The sequence below is a fragment of the Sardina pilchardus genome, chromosome 12, assembly GCF_963854185.1.
Source record: "Sardina pilchardus chromosome 12, fSarPil1.1, whole genome shotgun sequence".
NCBI classification, from domain to species: Eukaryota; Metazoa; Chordata; class Actinopteri; order Clupeiformes; family Clupeidae; genus Sardina; species Sardina pilchardus.
Window position 1 is genome coordinate 4,076,160 of NC_085005.1, and position 20,000 is coordinate 4,096,159.

Consider the following 20,000-nt stretch of genomic DNA (forward strand, 5'->3'; position numbering starts at 1 on the left):
ACAGTAAAAAGACAATGACAATATACCAACAGACAACACACTAAACATAAACATAAATCCAAACCTTACTAAGTACTTTTCAAGTAAAAAAGCATCTCTTTTCAAGTCAAATATCTTATTACACTAAGCCAAGGTATTATCTTCCAACAAGCCAGCTATATAGATAAATAGATTATTGAATCTTGAATTTCCCCCTGGCGATCAATGAAGTACAGTATCTACAGTATCTATCTATGTATAGGACTTGATTTTAAGACTGACCAGACTTGCAATGGCGGACTTTCCCCAGGTATGACTGTTACTAAAGAACTAGTAGCCTAATAAATTACTCAATCTGCCAGCGCACTGAGAGGAAATGGTATTAAAGGTACAGTCATCAATTGTGCATGAAGTCACATTTGTTTGTGTTTATGTGAAATTAAAACAAAGCACGCCAACTCGATCCTCCCTTCAGTTATCCCAGAGACACCCCACAAAGAGTTTTGTTTTTGTTTGAGGGACAAGCTGCCTCCACTTTGTTTGTATCCAGCTTTTCAGAGCCAGGGCTGCCGACATAGACCTTGTTTTGTTTTTTTGTTTTTACAGTGTACTCATGGGATGGGCTGTTAGTAGATCGTGATTGCTGGTCGTGAGAAAACGATCGCTGACTGAAGTGTAATGAGATATTTTTCACCAGAGAAGAGACAAAAATTCTAGTATTTTTTTTGTTTGTGTTTTTTGCAGTTTACAGATACAGTACACTTTATTACAACAGTTAGGTCTAGTCAAATTATTTATCAATTTCTGGATTGAACAAGAGACATTCCCACTAGAGAGAGACATCCCACTGCCAAATTACTCACTGCTAGTAATCACTCTGTATTTTGCACTGAATTTTCTGACGTTCCGTTAATTCAAAGGATTGAATACCGTAATTTCCCAACTATTAGCCACGGCTTATACATTGATTTTGCAAAATTTCTTCAGCTATGAGGTTAATACAGGGGGGCAGTTAGTATGGTGTTTAATATGGTTTTGTTTCTTTTAACTTAAGGCATAAACGCACTCTCTTCTAGTCTCAGGTGATGATGAGAACATTTCTTTGAATTCACCTTCATGTGAAATTTCCAAACTTGTTGAAAATTCCTCTAGAAATACCCAAGTGGCTCAGGCCCCGTCGGTAATGCTGCACTTACAACAACATCACACCCAGGGCATGTAAATAGGCCCTTTCAACCCAGCTCCATTATTTCAGTGCACAGCTATTTTCCTTCAGCCGGGGAATGTGCGCACGGGGTTCCCCAGTGAAATGCACATTTGGCTGCAGTGGCTGAACTTCGCATCGGAAGACCTGACATTTTGCAATCAGGAAACATGATCCCATTTTTCACTCCGTCTTTTTGGAAAAATAGTGTTGCAAGGAGGACAGCGGCATCACAGATGCAGGACTGCAGTTGTCATCAGGGTTTCAAAGTTTTGCGTCTGGTTCAAGTTTTCAAGCACTGGCTCAAGTCAACAGAAAACATAATCTGTTTAAGATAATTATTATTTTAGCAAACACCTACATACTAAGGGATATGGACTGTTGATGCAAGTTTCAATTTGAGGGTTTGGTTCCTAACATTAAAACTTTATTTGGTCCCCAGCATTATAACTACAGGAGATCAGCTGATAAAATTGTCTCTTTGGGGGGCGCTGTGGCACAGCTGGTTACTGTGCTTGTACAATATTCAGGTCCACATGCCCACAGGAACCCAGGTTAGAGATTTCCTTCCTGTGGTTTGCACACTGAAAAAAGTGACTAGACAGAGTTTGCAAAAGGAACAATTTCTTTAATGAGGAGCAAATGTTTCAGCCATCCGGGTATTCTCAATTATCCAAAAAAATATTAAAACATTCTTTAATGCGTCAACGAATGAGACACAGCTTCATGACAGATACACCCACAACAGCAAAATGAGCACACTTTTGAGACATGACTGCCTGACCATATGACAAGGCACCTCAGAAATATACTCAGGCGTTGAAGTAAAACAATGTAGGAATTCCCTTTTTTTTTCAATTTCCAATGTACTAGGTACCCATTTAGCACTAATGAGGCGTCCAATTAGTCTTAAATAAACAAAAAGGGTAATGCTCCTGCATCACATTCCTCTGCCTTTCTTCTTATTGTTAGACAGTGTAGGAGCAATATTAGTTTGTACTGTAGGTGTTATTTTAAGGTAAAAGAATACATTATTCTGCTTTAAATATAATCTCTGTAAATATTGATCTTCATGGTTTGAATGTTAGAACTAAAGCATATCTTCATCTGCAGGCATTTTTCCATAATTATGCCATTATAATGCCACCCATAATTATGTTGATTTATATTGAGTGAAATAGCAGCACACCCCCATTTTTGAATCATAACTGCTTTGATGGCGCTGATTGTCTATGAGCTGATCTGATGAGACCCTTGTGTGAAAACTATTCACCACGATTTGGAGCACGACGGAGGTTTTCAAGAACACAGGAAATTGAACATAAAACTTTTGGAGAAATACGATATGGTTAGATGATTCAACTTTGCTGTTTCCAACTGACAGACACATGAATGTGTGTGTGTGTATGTGTGTGTACGTGTGAGTGACTGTTTTACTGTTTTAACAGCCGGAATACACATGAAAAGCTCCTAGTGCGTTTTCTGTGTTGGTCTGTATAGGAGTCAGTGGGCTGATTCCTGCAGAGTGCCAACATCCCTCCCCGCTGATTATAGACTGCATTCACCACACATTTATCACACGTAGTCCTGACTGTGAGGTGGGGTCGTCTACGGAGCATGTTAGGCCATGCAGTGTGATAAGCATGGATATGATGACATCCATATGCCATGGTCTAACCAGACTTGAAGCCATACTCATCCTGAAGAGATATAAAACCACAGCTGACACAGTGATTCCCTCACACAGAGGCTGTCTTACTCCCATGTGGCTACAAGCTTTACCAGATACTCCAAGGCTGCTGAATCCCGTCTACAAACAGTGACAACACGAGGGACAGAACGCCAATATCCGTACAATGACTAATGCAATGTCCTGATGTGTTACTGAGAAAGATCACAAAAAGCACTCAGTAAATCAAATAGGTGGATAATATATACTATAAAACAACTGGTTAACAGTACGCTTCTTCTTCCAAGACAACTTCAAATTCTTACAACATGTGAAAAAAGGTATTCAGTGTCATTGTATTAGTCATTGTATTAGATGTCGGAAATGACCTCTAGCCACTCCATAGCAATTCTGAGGTCAGTAATCATTTTCTGGACGTGGCTACCAAAAGGGTCACTGTGTTTCAGTCCGTTGTTCAATAACACATCTGTGTATATCCTCAAATACCTAAAAAGGTTGATGGTCTGAAGTGCTTCGTCACTGGTATGTGTCTCGAAAGTAGGTGCTCTTGGTCTCAAGGGAATATTTCACTTCTTAAAAGAGTTGTTTTTTACTTGTACAGTAGAGCGTCATTGACACATCTGTTTCACCAAACTGAAGCGAGGCTGCAATGCCTGACAGGAAACCGACTCAGACTGACTTCACTTCCGTTTAATCAAATCGACAGTGGGCCTGTACATTTCTCGTACTGTATACCCTCCAGCATATCACCTCATTCATTTTCCTTGATATCGGACTGGCTGCAATCAATGCGTTAGCACTTCCCTCACCCCCCAGGATGGCCAACCAATCAGCAACAAGGTTAGTTTTGAAATCCAAAGACAGTAATGAAGCCATAATAATGGCATAATAAATTATTATTTTGTGCATTTTTGTTTGTATTGTAATGTGCTGTGTCTATTGTTGTGTGGTATGTGACCCTGTCTGCAACCAAATTGCCTATTTTGGGACAAAGAAATAAAACTGAACTGAACTGCAGCAAACATCAAAGAATTATAGCTGGAGGGATGTTTTGTTTCCTTACTGCTGATACGGTTTATAGTCAGTTTGCAAAGCAAAGTAGAAAGTTACTTTGGGAATCCCTCTCAATACAATTGGTTGGGCTGGACCAATGATGCAAAATTAATGCAAAGTCTAAGCCCATTACGATGCCATGATTGGAACCATTTTCCACTGGAGGGTGCCCTCTTTACAAAGTGAATGGTTAACCAGGCTGAGGTTAACTTATCTTTAACAGCAATTTACAGTGCTGCTTACTGATGAAAATTCCTCTTCATTTCATGCAGTGACAAGTGGACACACGATATGACCACAAGAGCATGCTGACATACCAGCAGTTACCAGCAGAGCAACTTCCACATGTAATCAATAAATTCTCCACATCAATCAGTGAATAGGCTACTGAAATCAATAAATGGTCCGCATCAACAGCAACTTTAACATAAGGAGAGGTCTGAATGTTGAAAATGTTTGGTCTCAGATTTAGGCTATTTTCGCCCAGGCACTGACCTATATTTTGTGAATCAAGCTATTCAAAACGTCCATTGTGTTGTTGTTATCAGTTTGGACAGGGGCCCTAAATCCTACCATAAAAAAAAAAAAAAACCACCTGCCTGCCTACTCTGAAAATATATCAATAGCCTACTCTTCTTGTGTCTTCTCATTGAGTGTTGTGGTCCTGTTTTTCCAGAAAGCGCAAGGCCATGGCCACAGCAGAACCCTGACATGTCTTGGCACCTAGACAGAAAATCCATTAAGTTCAAATTCTGACAGCTGCATTTCATTCCTCGAAAGAAGGATCTGAAGCAGACTGATATCAGAATGTGTACTTTAGTGGGCAGAGGGACTTAGCCAGCTTTTAATGGCTCGATCAGTCACCATAACTGATAAACTGTTCTAAACCCATTGAAACATAAACAAACTTCTTAGTTAAGGTGGTTTATTTATAGCCTAGCCTACTTTGAGAACTTAACCCAGAAAGAACGAATGGGAGAGAGATAGAAGAACAAAACACTCTTTTAAAAACCCTCTATTTTGCTTCCATGGCAATAGGCCTAGGTGGTTTGATGTTAGATTATGGCGGTCTACAGCGCAGCCACTTTCCAGCGCGGAATGTGCAGTAAGATCAGCGCTGACAGCGGAAAACACATTTTTGTGAGGAGTTTTACGAGACAGCGGTGATTAGGTCTGTCAGTGATAGGGACGGGGTAGGCCTATGGGTTACTCCGGGACCCGTCATCTTCGTGGCCAGGGCGGAGGGACAGGGTGGAACGGTGATTGCGCGATGTGCACTTGCAGACATTATGGATAACTGCCAGTCAGGAGAGAGATGATAAGATAACGACACCTGGTGATTCAGTTGTCATGTACAGCCACAGTGTGTCCTTGGCGAGGCGTGGGAAAACTGACCCAAGCGTTATACGTCTCTCCTATGGCGAAAAGTTTTAGTAAAGCAGCCTATCCTAAAAAAAATCCGCAATTGACACGACACCACCCCCCACGACAAAGTAGGCTAGCCTAGGCTGTAAGCTTTTCCAAAATCTGAATCACGTATTGTGCGCGCCAAGTAGCCTACTTTGTCAATTTATGACTCCCCCTCCCACATCAAACTCTATCCACTTTCACCAATGTGAAATAGAACATATTTAACCATAAAACACAGAGCCGTAAATATCGCGGTCCGTTCGAGAGAGGGAGGCCCGTAAAATAAAGCCAATTAATGCTGTAGCCTTTAAGGGAGTGGTAACCTACCAACGACAGCAAACATAAGTAATCTAGTGTGCGCGCGCGAGAGGGAGACGCAGTCGGCTTACTCTAGGGTCCGGAGTTGGAGATTTATATGACTTGTTACTGTGACTTGACTAGTTTTGCTTTCAGCCCGACTCCATACTGTGCTTACCAAAACAGCGCGCAATTAACTCACCAGCAGGCATTCCAGGCATTGGTCAGTAACATGAATCAAGTACATCTTTCACAGTACGGACTGGAAGCTCGCGCGAGGATATGTTTGCGTCTCTGAGCGCGCCCTGGATCTCCAGTTATCGGCTTCAGAGTAAAGTTTCTCAGTAAGTGACGTTCCGGTGGATTAACGTGACGCGAATGGTGCTCCCCTGAGGTTCGGGAAATGTGAACAAGTAACAGTTAACCGGTTTCTAATTAAAGGCATGGCGAGGTGAGCCACCAGAGACCGTTTGAGAAGGGGGATATAACAGGAGCAGGTCCCTGGCAGAACATCCTTGGCTTCATCGAGATGCACAGAGACCGACAGGACTTCTGATGCGCACATTAATTGCAGACTGAATCCTGCCGCACATTTAAGTTTTGTTTTATTCTGTAGGCTTATTAGTCTACCGAAGATAGTTATCCTGAATGTAAACGGCAGCTTTTGCACTTTATGGGAAGAAGTAACACAGGTAACAGAAGTAGGCTAGCCACGGTCAACGTTTCTCTTATGACAAAAAGGGGTTAAGTTGTGCAAACCCTAAATGAAAATTGATTCACAGAAAATAATGCACTTGGATTTAAATTAGTGACTTTACGGTCATTCTTGACAATAACTTTTGAAACTTGGCTTTGGAGACAAACAAATCAACTCTTTCCCAGAGGATTCTAATCGCACCCAGAGACAAGAATGCTCGGACTGCGGACAATTCCACTACTGGCGCTCGCGCTGATCATCCTCACCAGCGCGTGCTGCCAGAGCGCCAGCGCGAGACTGGACAAGGGCGCCGAGGCGGGAAAAAGCTTCTATCTTCGGATAAAAGACTTGGTCAAGCACGTGGAGGAGAGCGGAGACTCAAAAAATGTTGCACAGTCTACAATTGCAGAGATCCCTACGGAACGGAGCTCGCCTCACATGAAAGAAAATGGAGATCAAATAATGGGTAAGAACATGTGTTCGCACCGAACCATAGGCTATTAAAATTGAGATTACGCGGTAGGCTATCAGTAGGCTTAATGTTTCTGATACTGATCTGTGTTGGTTGGAAATGTTTTCTAGAAGGTGGGTTATGTCAACTGTAAGTGATTTGCGATGTAGCATCTCTGATTCTCACGTAAGAGGAATGTCAAGGTCAGTTATATTAAATAGGGTCAGCGCGTGGCTTAAGCTGATTGCCTCTTTCATTTGTTCACGTGCAGAAGTGTTTCCCAGAGACCTGCGGAAAAAGGATAAGTTTCTGAAACACATGACAGGTATGTCTCACCAGCGCTACCTTGCACCAGATATGTCTATTTATGTCATGTGCTGAACTACTGAGCAACATTCTTTAAACAGTTTATAAAAAACATTAACTCCTATAACAAATACACAGTGAAGTATCTTTAACATACTCTGTGCCCTATACAATTGCTTTGAATAAATGTGAGCTGAATAAATGTAAATTTAAAGGTATGTGTGTAGGCTACTACAAAACAATGTGAAGCTCCACATTCAAGAGCAGTTATCTTTCTTATCTACAGGGCCCATCATCATCTCACACAAGTGCAGAAAGCAATTCCTACGGGTCTACTACTCCAGAGAATGCACCGTAAAAAACTGTGAGTAGCCTACAGTTCTGACAGGCACTGTCACACAAGACTTGTGTAAACAGAATTCCCACTGCAGGATTCCCACTGTGTTATTAAACATCTCTTCCGCGCTCCCTTTGTTTAGTGTTGAAGAGGTGTGTGCGGCTTCTACAACGTTTGGCTGGGAGTCCACGGTGTAAAGATGGCTTAGAAGTACAGTAATCCAGGTAGGTTTAACACACACACACACACACACACACACACACACACACACACACACACACACACACACACACACACTCTCTCTCTTTCATTGTGATGCAATGTGAAATGAAAACTGAACACCCTTCCAGAGTATACGTTCCAACTTTCATATGGACTTGGCATATCTGACCTGACAACTCTTATTCATCAGTGTCAGAACGCAGTTAGTGTTATTCACACCATATGTCTCTTATAGCAGTTCCCTTATGGTAAATTCAGTATGTACAACACGAAACAGAGCTTCTTTGGCTGATAGACTGATTGTCTGTTTTTGTGGTATTTCTGAACATTCAACTTAGCCAGATCATGACATTTTGAGAATTCAGAGTTGACACAAAATGGAATAGCGATACTTGTGTGAGATGAAAGGAGAATATACCATGTCCATACCATGTTAGTATCTGTAACACATTTTGTTTGTACCTTAATAGCACAGTTCTCTTGAGAGAGAAACATTTCTGGATGCAATCAAGTGTAGACACACACACACACACACACACACACACACACACACACACACACACACAGCGAGCCAAATATGAAAGTACTAAATTTGACTTCCTCCCCTCTGCATATTGCAGCCAAACCAGACAGATCTAGAGAATCGCTAAATGAAAGTGCCTTGGACAACAGCGAACAGTGAAACCCAAAGCCACATTCCGGCAGATGACCTCGAAGGGCATCCAAAAGCACAGCTCGGATGGATGGACAGACCCCAAAACAAGACCAGCAGCTCGGGAGACAGGAAACAGGAGTCCCTGGGTATGGCTCTCCCCCTCTACATTCATTCACCGGGACTTCATACCATGAAGAACTGACCAAAGGGCCCAACTCTTGGACTCAGCACGCACAGCCGCTAAACAAGACCAACTTTTTCTAGGCTTTCAAAACTCCACAATGAAAATGTTTTTTTTTAAGTAGAATGTGTGTAAACGTGTGTGCGTGTGTGTTTATGGTGAGTGAAACCACAATGTAGAATGTGCTTGAGTCCCTGGTCTGTGGCTGCCAGGCCTTGTTAAAACATTACACTTTGTGTAAGTGCGCTGAATGGCTTTGCTTCAGATACGCTACGGAAGGTGACGGGAGATTGTGGATCTCTAGCACCCTCACCTGAGAGGGCAGGCCGTGAGGCAGCCCCCGAGGGGGTCACAGAGACAAACTGAGGAACACTGACCACTTTTGGTCCAAGGATGTGAAATAATGCTGCTAAACTTATCGTCCAAAAAGCAGGCTCCACAAATCAGTGTGGGGGTTGCGGCTCTTTCTCTCTACACGAGCACATCTTTTTGTGCCTCTTGTATGAAAAAAGAAAACAGCATCCTGTGTGAAGTCGTTTCCCTTTCAGTCAACATCTTTTCTGGTAGGGGGAGGAGGCGGGACAGGGTACCTCCAGTTAAGAAAAAAAACAAACTTTTTTTTTCTGTTGGTGTTTATGGCAAGTATTACGAAACTCCATTTCTCCTGCCGTCTCGCTCCCCTGCTTCCGAGGCTGATGCACTGGTGATTGCTTTGTTCTGAAGCATGATTGGTCAGCTGAGGAGATGTCCGACTGCCAGTCACCCCTATGAAACGCTTCCATTGGAGCCCTGAGTCAAGAGTATATTTATGTATTCAAGAGTTTTAAGACTGTATATTACATAATCATGCCAACTTTCCAACTTGTAAATATTGTAAAGACGAAAGCCAAACAAAGAGATCAATTGTAATGCACATAAATTAATGTGACTTATCAACTGGGAGTTGACATACTAATTTTTAAAAAATGAAATGTATTTAAATAAATTATAAGATTGGTATATAAAATCTTCTCTTTGTGCTCGAGTTTTCATAGCTTGCTTGCTTGATGTTGTTGCCAAGTGGATTCTTGAAAATGTTTGTGTGTGTGTGTGTGTGAGTATGTATATGTGGGAATGTGTCTACAAGGAGCCAGGCTGCAGCTGTTTGACAGAACTATGAGATGTATGCTTGTTGTGCCAAGTCAGGCAACGTCTGTCCCCCAAGACTCTTACAAAACAAGGATGAATAACCTCTCCGCCACTGGTGGATTCATGTGGATTATTCCTGCCCTGAGACTAGGACCCCTGAAACGGACCTGATATCACCTGAAACACGCTTAAAGGAGCTACACACTCTGGGGGCATGAACATGGGCCCTCATGAATATGCCCCCAGAGTGTAACGCTGTAGCTCCCTGGCAACTCTAGCTAGGTAGAACCGATTGATTTTGGTGTTTTCCGTACCGACAGTACTTGTGACATTGAGAAACAGATCGATGTGAAAAATCACTGAAATTGTACTTTAACGGAGTCATAAGCTTGTCTAGTTTATGTCCAACAACATCTACAACTGATGATCCAGTAAGGGTAGATCCAGTTAGGGTAGAACTCGTTAGGGTTCTTTAAAAAAAAAAAAAGAGAAAGGTTACAAGTTTGTAGGATTCTCCTCTGAAAATTGAAGTGCCTGTCTAGATATGTGCACAGCTGCCTTTGGCCTCCTGCCACCCCTGCTTGATCTTCAAGAGGCCATGTTGTTGGGCAGGAGGCAGTTGCGGCAACACTAAAGCATTACTGTAACCGCACTCTTGAGCAGAAAACCTATACCAGAAACATTCAAATACACAGATAGTACAAATCTTGGTCTCGGATGCAGATCGGTTTTATAGGATGGCACTCTCATTGTAAAGAGACACAGACATCAGGGCTGGCTGTGTAAGGCCAATGCGTAGGCCCTTTTAATTGGATTTGACATTACAACTCAAGGGTGCATCCAAAGTATAGTCTTTTCCTGTTTCCAAAGGAGAGTTAACATTCATCTCATTTCGTTTTTATTTTTTTTAAGCCATTTCTCAATGTGTTAAAGTTCAAATGACACTTCAGCAATATAGCAACTAACAGCTTGTGACATAACGGCAATAACAATCTGAAGTCACTACAGGCGTTCCAAAACTAAGTCCGTTTAGGTTCTTTCAGTTTACACCATATACTGTTTCAAAAAGAAATGGCTTTCTGACCTCATTTTGGCCGATTCGGTCCTGCTCTATTATCTAATTCCAAACTGACGTCGTGCCGATGAACCTCATTCGACATCCCACCACTCTGTTCCACAGCATTTCTGACTCCATGCCGTCTAAGCTCCTCCTATTCCGCACTCTTCTCATGTGCTTCTACTACATTCACATCAGTGGAGATGACACAGAGAAGTACCCACCCTGCTTTTGCTGGTCTACTGTAGCTGGTCAACCATCATAAGGTGGTCTGGTCAAACAAGCAGGTCAACCAGAAAACCACCTCAAGCTGGTCAGGCTGTTTTTGAAATTCAGCAGGGCAGTATTGTAGAACCTACATCGTCAGACTGTTTGCACAGGAGATTAGAGGGTGTAGCACAGAGAGCTTCGGCAGTAGGTGTAGGCTTAAGAGTGGAGGAGTAACATGAGGTCTCTGTGCGTCTGTGCAGAGGGGAAGTGCGTGCAAAGAGAAAACAGTTCACCTAATTTGATTTTCTTTATCAGACGTTTATTTAGTTAGTTATTTCACGTTTCCCCTCAGAAAAGGGAAACTGGAGGTGGCTGTTGTGATCTGCAAGTGCTGCATACGAGCGTATCTAATGATCTAAGATCTAACACACGGAATTGTTTATTGAACGGTTTAAGACATGATCCTGAGCTATGATGAGAAGCCCTACTCTCACTACCCCCACCCCCCCTCCTGCCTTTGAGAGAGCCATGTGGAGAGGGACCTCATGTGACGACACCCCCACCGACACAGTGGCTCTGCCAGCTGTCCATCATCCGCTACCCATCCCCGCCCCCTCCCCGCCGCCCCGCCCGGCAACCGTTCCCCTCGGATCTCGGAAATCAAGAGTTGGCCTCCAGGAACGCGTTGCAGCAGCGCACGCACTGCTCGTAGACGGTCTCGAAGTCCTGGTCGCTGCCCTGGAGAGGAGGAACACACAAACAGAAGGGAGTGTAAGGGCTGGGCACATACGGGCCACATATGGGGCAGTGGAGAGGCAAGAGTGACACTGGCGAAGAGGAGCCACGCCTGGAATACAGAAACTTATTGATGGGAATAACTAGGGCAGTGTTTCCCAAACTTTCTTCCTTGAAGGTCCCCTTGCCTGTGGGCTGAAACAATAAAGGGCCATTCACACCAAGAACGATAACTATAACCATAACTTTAACCAGAACGATAAAAGCGACCAACGATAAAAAAGTCTCTCCTCATGATAATGATGGCTAAAATGTGATGGGTTCTGATTGGCTGTTGAAGTTTTTATCGTTTTCAAAATCGCGTAAGAACATGTGTGACGTAAGAAGGTGTGTGATGTAAGAACGTGAGAGTGAGTCAACAGCTGACGACCAGCGGTGTCTGTTGTACCACAAAGAACTGCTGAGGAGGAGGGGAGTGGGAAGCCCTGGAAGGGGGGGAGGGGGGGGGGTGTTCAGGAGTGACCGTACAGTGACCAGCTCAGAGGCAGGATCGCATGAGAGAGGGAAGGAACAGTGTACAGAGGTGTGAAAATATGAACATACACAGTGAGCGGCAAAGCGACAGGTTAAACGAAGCGTTAAAGAAACACGGTGTTCAGTCCTGCCGAGAGACTTACAGCCCTGCATGTGGCCCTGTGTGTGTGTGTGTGTGTGTGTGTGTGCCCTGCATGTGGCCGGGCCATCAGAGGACTTGGACGCTTAGAGGTGGCCCTAAGCTAGAGGGACACAGCCAGCTGACCCACCCCGCTGCACTGGGACCAGTTTGAGACTTGAGCTTGTGGACTAAGAGGGATTGGCGGAGTCTCAGTCTTACCTAAGCGAGCCCACCTCAAAAACACATGGGCCCAAAGCTGCTCACGCAAACAGCGAGTGTGACTGCGCGTGTGAATGCGTGTGCGTGTAATCATAAGCGGTGAGCGTGCGAGCTAAACAGCCGTGATGACAGCAGTGTTCTGATGAGTGTGAGTGTGAGTGTGAGTGTGTGTGTGTGTGTGTGTGTGGGGGGGGGGGGGGGGGGGGGTAGTGTCCCCAGGGGTGACCAGGCCAAGTGGATGGGAAGACAGGTTCCTGGTCCGGTCTGGTATGGTATGGATCATATGATGGAGGGGACTGAGTATGTGAGTGTGTGTGTGTGTGTGTTTGTACGAGTTGAGGGATGTGGAGATGGATGGGGGGGTTACATTAAGTTTAAGTGTGTGTGTGTATGTGTGTGTGTGTGTGTGTGTGTGTGTGTGTGTGTGTGTGTGTGTGTGTGTGTGTGTGTGTGTGTGTGTGTGTGTGTGTGTGTGAGTGTGAGAGTGTGTGTGTGTGTGGGCATGCGGTTGAGCTTGCAGATGTATGTACTTGAATTTTGGTGTGAATGACACCACACACGCCCATTTGTGTGTTGGTTAACAAACGTTCTGCACTAGTCATGATGAAGCCATTGATTGCCTGCCTAGTTGAGGGGGGGGGGGGGGGGGGCACTCCACTGAATGTGGATAAGGTGGGCACCCCCAAACCCAAGTGAATGCTCTGCAACCAGCTGACCACAGAGGCAACGCTCCAACACTTCTCAAATAACGAGTCAGCTAGAGTAAGTGTGTGTTTAGGCGTGCCTGTGTGTGTGTGTGTGTGTGTGTGTGTGTGTGTTTGTACGAGTTGAGGGATGTGGAGATGGATGGGGGGGTTACATTAAGTTTAAGTGTGTGTGTGTATGTGTGTGTGTGTGTGTGTGTGTGTGTGTGTGTGTGTGTGTGTGTGTGTGTGTGTGTGTGTGTGAGTGAGTGTGAGAGTGTGTGTGTGTGTGGGCATGCGGTTGAGCTTGCAGATGTATGTACTTGAATTTTGGTGTGAATGACACCACACACGCCCATTTGTGTGTTGGTTAACAAACGTTCTGCACTAGTCATGATGAAGCCATTGATTGCCTGCCTAGTTGAGGTTCCCCATAAATTACAGCTCATGATCATATTTAATTTTAAAAGCCCAATTCTGACATGTTGTTTCACAAAGCAATTAAATTCTCATAATTATATTCACAGCGATTACAGTCCAGTAAAACTCAGTATGCATCTATTTTAACACACACTTACGCATGTGTGCGCATCCAGTGGCAAAAATGTGCATGCAAAATATTTGCATTTATGTTTAATGTTCAAACAAACATATGCAGTTGACCTGTGTCTGTGTGTGTGCGTGTGTGTGTGTGTGTGTGTGTTCTCTCCAATCTTGTCAAGAACAACAGCCAGAAAAACACCTTCCTCACCCATGAGAACATTACTAGGGGGTCAGTCATTTTGAATGCCCACAGCCACCACTGAGGGTTGGTCAGTTCAACACCGCTCACCTGACGACAGGTGGAGAGTTATCGGGCCTGCAGACCCGTTTTCATAGTGGGCCTGGCGTAGATTACGACGATGATGATGATGATGAGGAAGAGGATGATGATGATGATGATGATTTAAGCCCGGCTCGCATTCTTATCGCAGCACACAAACCCAAACACACTGTGTGCTTACGCAGTGACATTCCTCCCCAGTCCACAAATCAACTCCAGCGAGAAACACTGATCCTACCACTTCTACTACACACACACACTTGCAAACACAAACACGCGCACGCACACACACACACACACACACACACACACACACACACACACACACACACACACGCACACACACGCACGCACACGCACACGCACACACACCCACAAAGATCTGTGGTTTGTTTCCCGAAAGCAATGACCATAGAAGTTAGCGCAGTCAATATGATCACCATCAGTAGAAACATTGTTACAGGGTTAAGTCTTCGCAAATGCATCGCTATTCAGACCAAAAAACACACAAACACACACACCACACACACAAACACACACACACACACACACACAAAATGTCCCATGCACACGGGCACACTAGACTTCTGGGACACAGCACACAATGTGTGCTCTCCAGCTGGTATGTACTTGATGCTTCATCTCTGACTCAGCAGACCGTAGTGAACACATTAACTTTTTTCCACCCTGATCTTCTGAAAAATGTGTGCGAACTGAGTGTGTGTGTGTGTGTGCGCTGAGTGTGTGTTTGCGTGTGTGTTTGTGCGCTGAGTGTTTGTGTGTAATTATGTGGTCGTTGCTGCTCACTATTTTTCTTTGCTTTTATGAAACTTTCCGGAAGTGATTTTCAGTGACAACTGTGTGCATTTTCCTTTTTTGAGGAGGAGAAGGAGGAGAAGGAGGAGGAGAAACACACACACACACACACACACACACACACACACACACCCTTCAGCCATACCTGTACTTTCACTTGCTAATCAACAACGGAGATCAGACTGAAAATCCGATTTCCTGGCTAACACACTCTTGGTCACCTCGCACCATGGCTGCAGCTGTACTGTAGCTGTAGTCCCCCCCTGGTGAACCTGAGTAAACTCCCGTCTCCCTAATCTCGCTTAATGTCAGAAAATGTGAAAAATCCGCAATCCCCCGCTGGCAAATCAGCCTCATTACCTTTGGCTGTTAACACAGTGGGCATAGAGATCACAGAACTACCTCCACCACCACCCCACCCACCCCGATACACCACCCGCCCTTCCTCCAGCACCACCCAGCACCTCAGGCAGGTGTCCAGGAGAATGGATCTCAGCAGCGTGGACAATACTCTGGTGTTAGAAAGGAATTATCGTCTAATGGCACCCTTGCCAGGGCTGGGGGCTATTCCAAGTATGTGGTTTAGTGGCATACCTGGGTAAGTTAAAGGTATAATATGCAACGTTTTTCAGTTAATGAATTCGTTCCATACTGTTATATATGATTAAATGAGTCATTACCGGTCGAACGATGGTTTTTTCCGGCAGTCCTAGTGGTCTGTAGCGGTAGAACCATCGCACCCATTGTCTACTCCAGGAAGTGTCATGTAAAGTCTCATGAAAAGGCACGGCAGACTGACCGATCGAGGAGTTTTGTCAAATATACACGCTAAAGCTGTAGGGGAAGCTCTGCAGAGAAGTATGCAAGCATAAAACGAGCGAAAAAGAAAAACGAAACCGAAACCGGCGACGAAATCGCCAATCCTACATAGTTTTCCTTTAACTCAGAGTACGTGGTACACCTCCTAATAGAAGAGCTGTACGGCTTTTCACAAAACAATACCATTGGGCTCTTGTTGTAGGAGGTTTACCACTACTGAGTTAACTTACCCAGGTATGCCACTACTAGAAACCACATACTTGGAACACCCCCCAGATGTGTGAATGAAAGGGAGTGTGGTGGGTGGGTGGGTGGGTGAATGGATCTCAGCAGCTTGGACATTCCTCTAGTGTTAGAAAGGAAAAGGTTTACTGTCTAGTGGCACCCTTGCAAGGCCAGATGCATGAATCAAACTAAGGGAGTGATATGTCCAGACTGGGAGGAGGTGGCGGAGGGACACAGGTTGGGGAGAGAGAGCGTCTGGTCTTTACGGCTATTGGGAAACAGGGGAGAAATGGGTGTGGGTTCATGACTGTCGAGAAACAGGGGAGCAGTGGGTGTGGGATACTACTGGGAAGCTAAGACTGGGGAGGCACTGCTGTAGAACACCCACAGGTATCCATGGAGATATGATAAACAGAGTGAAATGAGGGAGTGAAATTCAAACATTTAAAGTTAATTTAAAAACAAAAAATACAATAAAAGCAGAGTAAAAAAAAGCTAAAGTATATGATACTTTGTCTGTTGCCCGTTGTCACATAACGGCAGCATTTCACTGAGATGCTCTGTTCACATCATAATAACAAGTCTTTTTAAGTCTTTTTTAATGGAACCAGTGTTTTCCATAAAGCGTGTGAACCATGTCTTCTAAATGTATCTATTCAAAAGTATTCAAATGATCTATTTATAACCACATGTGAGAAATCCTGGTTTAGTGATGGAAAAAGGGGACAATGAGCGTGTGTGTATCCCAAATGAGACGCAGGCAGGAGTACACATGGTCTAGTTTGGGAGTTTTTCCATTATCTAAGTTTCTCTTTCCACAAACATCTTTTTGTGGATCCAATTAATCCTGTAAAATGAAACTTACCCTTTGCAAAAAATCATTTATATTCCATTATTTATACTCCAGGTCATATATATTTTAAACCTGACCCAGTACAGTTGGCTTTTCGTAATTTCCCAACTATTAGCTGCGGCTTATAAATTGATTTTGCAAAATGTCTTCAGCTATGAGTTTAATACAGGGGGGCAGTTAATATGGTGTTAATATGGTTTTGTTTCTTTAAACTTTAAACATAAAACACTGTCTTGCGGCTTATACACAATGCGGCTTATATGCGAGACATTTACTGTAAGTGAGATGAGTATGTGTGTTAGGAGGGGACTCACGTAGTAGGGGTCCCGGATGATGAGCACCTTCTGGGGGTCGTAGGAACCGAGGAGCTCGACCTTGGCTTTGCAGTTCTTCACCTTGCTCGCCTTCTTGTTCAAGTCACTGCAGGGCAGAAAACCAAACCATCAGCACATTTTTAAGGGCATCTTTCTATTGCGAAAGTCAAGCCCCAAACGTTTTGCGAAATGTGGCGCCATGTCGGGTACACAAATTTAAGTCACGCTGTTCTGTTGAATAGTTTCAGTCAAATATGAAAAAAAAGACCAAACAAATGCGACTGGACTTTCCATTTCACAACACATCACCTAATCAAATCCCTCCAATCCTCTCATACATGTATTCAGAGCAACTGGCCGCCCCGTCTGCAGCCTACTGAGCTTATGGCCTCTCAGGGGCTTCCAGAGGGGGGAAGGGGCCACCCTGCCAAGGCTAAGGCCCAGTGGCCCAAACCTGCCTGGGGCCTGTTCCAGCGGCCGAGAGAGTGATCCAGGTTGGATCACAGAGCGGGAAAGACCCAGGCTTTGATGGATAGGGTGTGTGTGTGTGTGTGTGTGTGTATGTGTGTGTGTGTGCATGTGTGAGTGGAGTGTCTGTGTGTGTGTGTGTGTGTGTGTGTGTGTGTGTGTGTGTGTGTGTGTGTGTGTGTGTGTGTGTGTGTGTGTGTGTGTGTGTGTGTGTGTGTGTGTGTGTGTGTGTGAGTGAGTGGAGTGTGTGTGTGTGTGTGTGTGTGACCCTTGTCCCCACACAAAACAGTTCACTGTGGGCCAAGCTGAGCTATTTCACACTGACCACACAAGTCCCAGTTGGCACACTGCTTGCCACTGCAGAAGAGTGCAAGTGAGTGCTCAGGCAGTGGCGTTGGCTATGCTATGCTGACCACTGTCTGGGAGTTTTGCAAGTAAGGGAGGGGAGGTTGCGGTTGACCGTCCCACCCCCCACCCCCCAACCCCCAACCCCAACCAACCCCAACCAACCCCTGCACCCTGACCGCCCCCCCCCCCCACCCCACCCCAACCCCTACCCCACAGCTCTGGCGAGGCATCCCAGGAACTCGTTAAGCGGCTTATCCCCACGGATCTGAGGGGGGCATGTGATGCTGATGCTGACATGATCCGCCACCCCACCACCACCAGCACCAGCACCAGCACCGCCCTCCCCACTCCTCAACAGGGGGCTTACGGACAGATAGCCCCCCACTTAGCCCCACTTTAACCCTGACGCCCCTTACACAAACCGCCTCCGCAGCGGGACCAAAATAGAGGTGTTTCTCTAAACTCTAAATAAGGTAAAGTGAGGCAAAGCCAGCGCATATATGGGAGATGCTGCAGTTCAATCTGTATGGAGCACACTGCACACATATGCGGCTCCTGAATCCTCTGTGCATATGGGGCATGTGTGGGTATACGGGGCATATGTGTGAATATGAGGTGCACATATTTTCTTTCTTCTTTTTATTTGTTGTTGTATTTTCCTTGTAACTGCATAAACTGATCTTGAGGTTTGAGAGAGGTGCTATATAAATGTAACTTACTATTATGAAACGTGTGGTACATGTGTGCGTTTTTCTAGAATTCTTGGAGCATTCGTGAGCGTACAGGCGCATTAGAAGTTAAAATCTGGAAACACATAAGGCATGGAAGTCTGGCTCCTATTCCTCATTCTGTAGTGTCCCCGGTGACTGCACCTGGCCCTAGCGCTGCGCTCTTGGAATGGGCCTCGGAGCACACGGACCCTTCAGAACTCCATGAACCTTCTCTGCCTGGAGCCGCTCGCTTTTATTTTGGGGGCCGGTGGTTTGGACATCACGGCGGTGTCGGTTAAATTTACTGCGCCAATCCTTCTTGATTAACAACCCGTGGCCAGAGACACAAGCCCAGGAACCACTCTGGTAGAGACTGAAGAATATAATCTTATACCAAATACAGCACACACACACACACACATAAAGACAATACAATCAACCCACATCTCACAGACACACACACATATATCTACCTCAGGATAGGGCATCAGACTCAACATCATATACAACAAAGTTGGGGCACACGCCCGCACAAACACAGACACACACACACACACACACACACACACACGTGCTCACACACACACACACACACACACACACACACACACACACACACACACACACACACACACACACACACACACACACACACACACACACACACACACACACACACACACACACACACACACACACACACACACACACACACACACACACACACACACACACACACACACACACACACACACACACACACACACAACGTACCTCAGGTTGCTCTCATCCATGCACAACATGTAGTCGTACGACTGGAAGTCATCCTGGGTCACCTGAAGGCCAGCGATAGGATGGGTGGCACGGAGAGAGAGGGATGGTGGGAAAAGAGGAAGAAGACGGAGAGAGAGAGACAGAAAAGAGAGGAAATGGAGAGAAAGAGAGAAAAGAGAGGAAATTGAGAGAGATAAAAGAGAGGAAATGGAGAGAGAAAGAGAGAGAGAGAGAGAGAGAGAGAGAGAAGGGGGGGTGAAGAGAGAGGAAATGGAGAGAAAACGTTAGAAGTGCTCTTCACACAGGCACTGAGACACAGGTCAGTACACACCAATAGGCCCAGTAAAGGACACACACACACACACACTCCAATAGACCGGCCCAGTATAGGACACACACAACCCCCCCCCCCCCCCCCCCGCGTCCACTTGCACTAAGCCTATTCTCTGCCTGTCCAACTGTGTACTCACAAGCCACTGGAGAATACATTCAAGTGCGTATGTATGTGACTGTGAGACTGTGTGTGTGTGTGCATGTATGTGAATGTGAGGCTGTGTGTGTGTGTGTGTGTGTGTTCATTCATTCCCAGGAGAGGCACTCGTCTCGATGCACTCCAGTGCACATCAGGGGCGCACACAGGAGCACTGAGCAGCGGATGAGCCATCTTAGAATCCGCGCAGA

General features: G+C 45.1%; 2 protein-coding genes across 3 annotated transcripts in view; one reads left to right on the plus strand and one right to left on the minus strand.

Moving 5' to 3' along the window:
- Positions 1 to 5,747: 5,747 nt before the first annotated feature.
- Positions 5,748 to 9,424, plus strand: LOC134097864 (ALK and LTK ligand 2b-like). The gene is made up of 5 exons (XM_062550816.1): positions 5,748 to 6,796; positions 7,053 to 7,106; positions 7,374 to 7,451; positions 7,567 to 7,648; positions 8,267 to 9,424. Exons 1-4 carry the CDS (start codon positions 6,544 to 6,546, stop codon positions 7,641 to 7,643), a joined length of 462 nt encoding a protein of 153 aa, XP_062406800.1. The 5' UTR covers positions 5,748 to 6,543; the 3' UTR covers positions 7,644 to 7,648; positions 8,267 to 9,424.
- A 1,002-nt stretch (positions 9,425 to 10,426) lies between these two features.
- The window catches only part of acp1 (acid phosphatase 1), a 19,265-nt gene continuing 9,691 nt past the window's right edge, over positions 10,427 to 20,000 (minus strand). The window contains exons 4-6 of one of the 2 annotated variants that reach the window (XM_062551154.1): positions 19,320 to 19,381; positions 17,020 to 17,125; positions 10,427 to 11,615 (exon numbers count right to left, since the gene is read on the minus strand). In XM_062551154.1, coding sequence (XP_062407138.1) covers positions 11,538 to 11,615; positions 17,020 to 17,125; positions 19,320 to 19,381 — 246 coding nt within the window. In that variant the 3' untranslated portion in view covers positions 10,427 to 11,537. The remainder of the gene's footprint in view (positions 11,616 to 17,019; positions 17,126 to 19,319; positions 19,382 to 20,000) is intronic. The other variant, XM_062551153.1, reaches the window with a different exon arrangement.

Bases quoted from the DNA above. Each gene is read 5' to 3' on its own strand.
- LOC134097864 (XM_062550816.1), top strand. From the start codon at position 6,544: ATGCTCGGACTGCGGACAATTCCACTACTGGCGCTCGCGCTGATCATC. The intron at 7,107-7,373 runs GTATGTCTCACC...TCTTATCTACAG, and splicing joins GTTTCTGAAACACATGACAG to GGCCCATCATCATCTCACAC. The intron at 7,452-7,566 runs GTGAGTAGCCTA...CCCTTTGTTTAG, and splicing joins AGAATGCACCGTAAAAAACT to TGTTGAAGAGGTGTGTGCGG.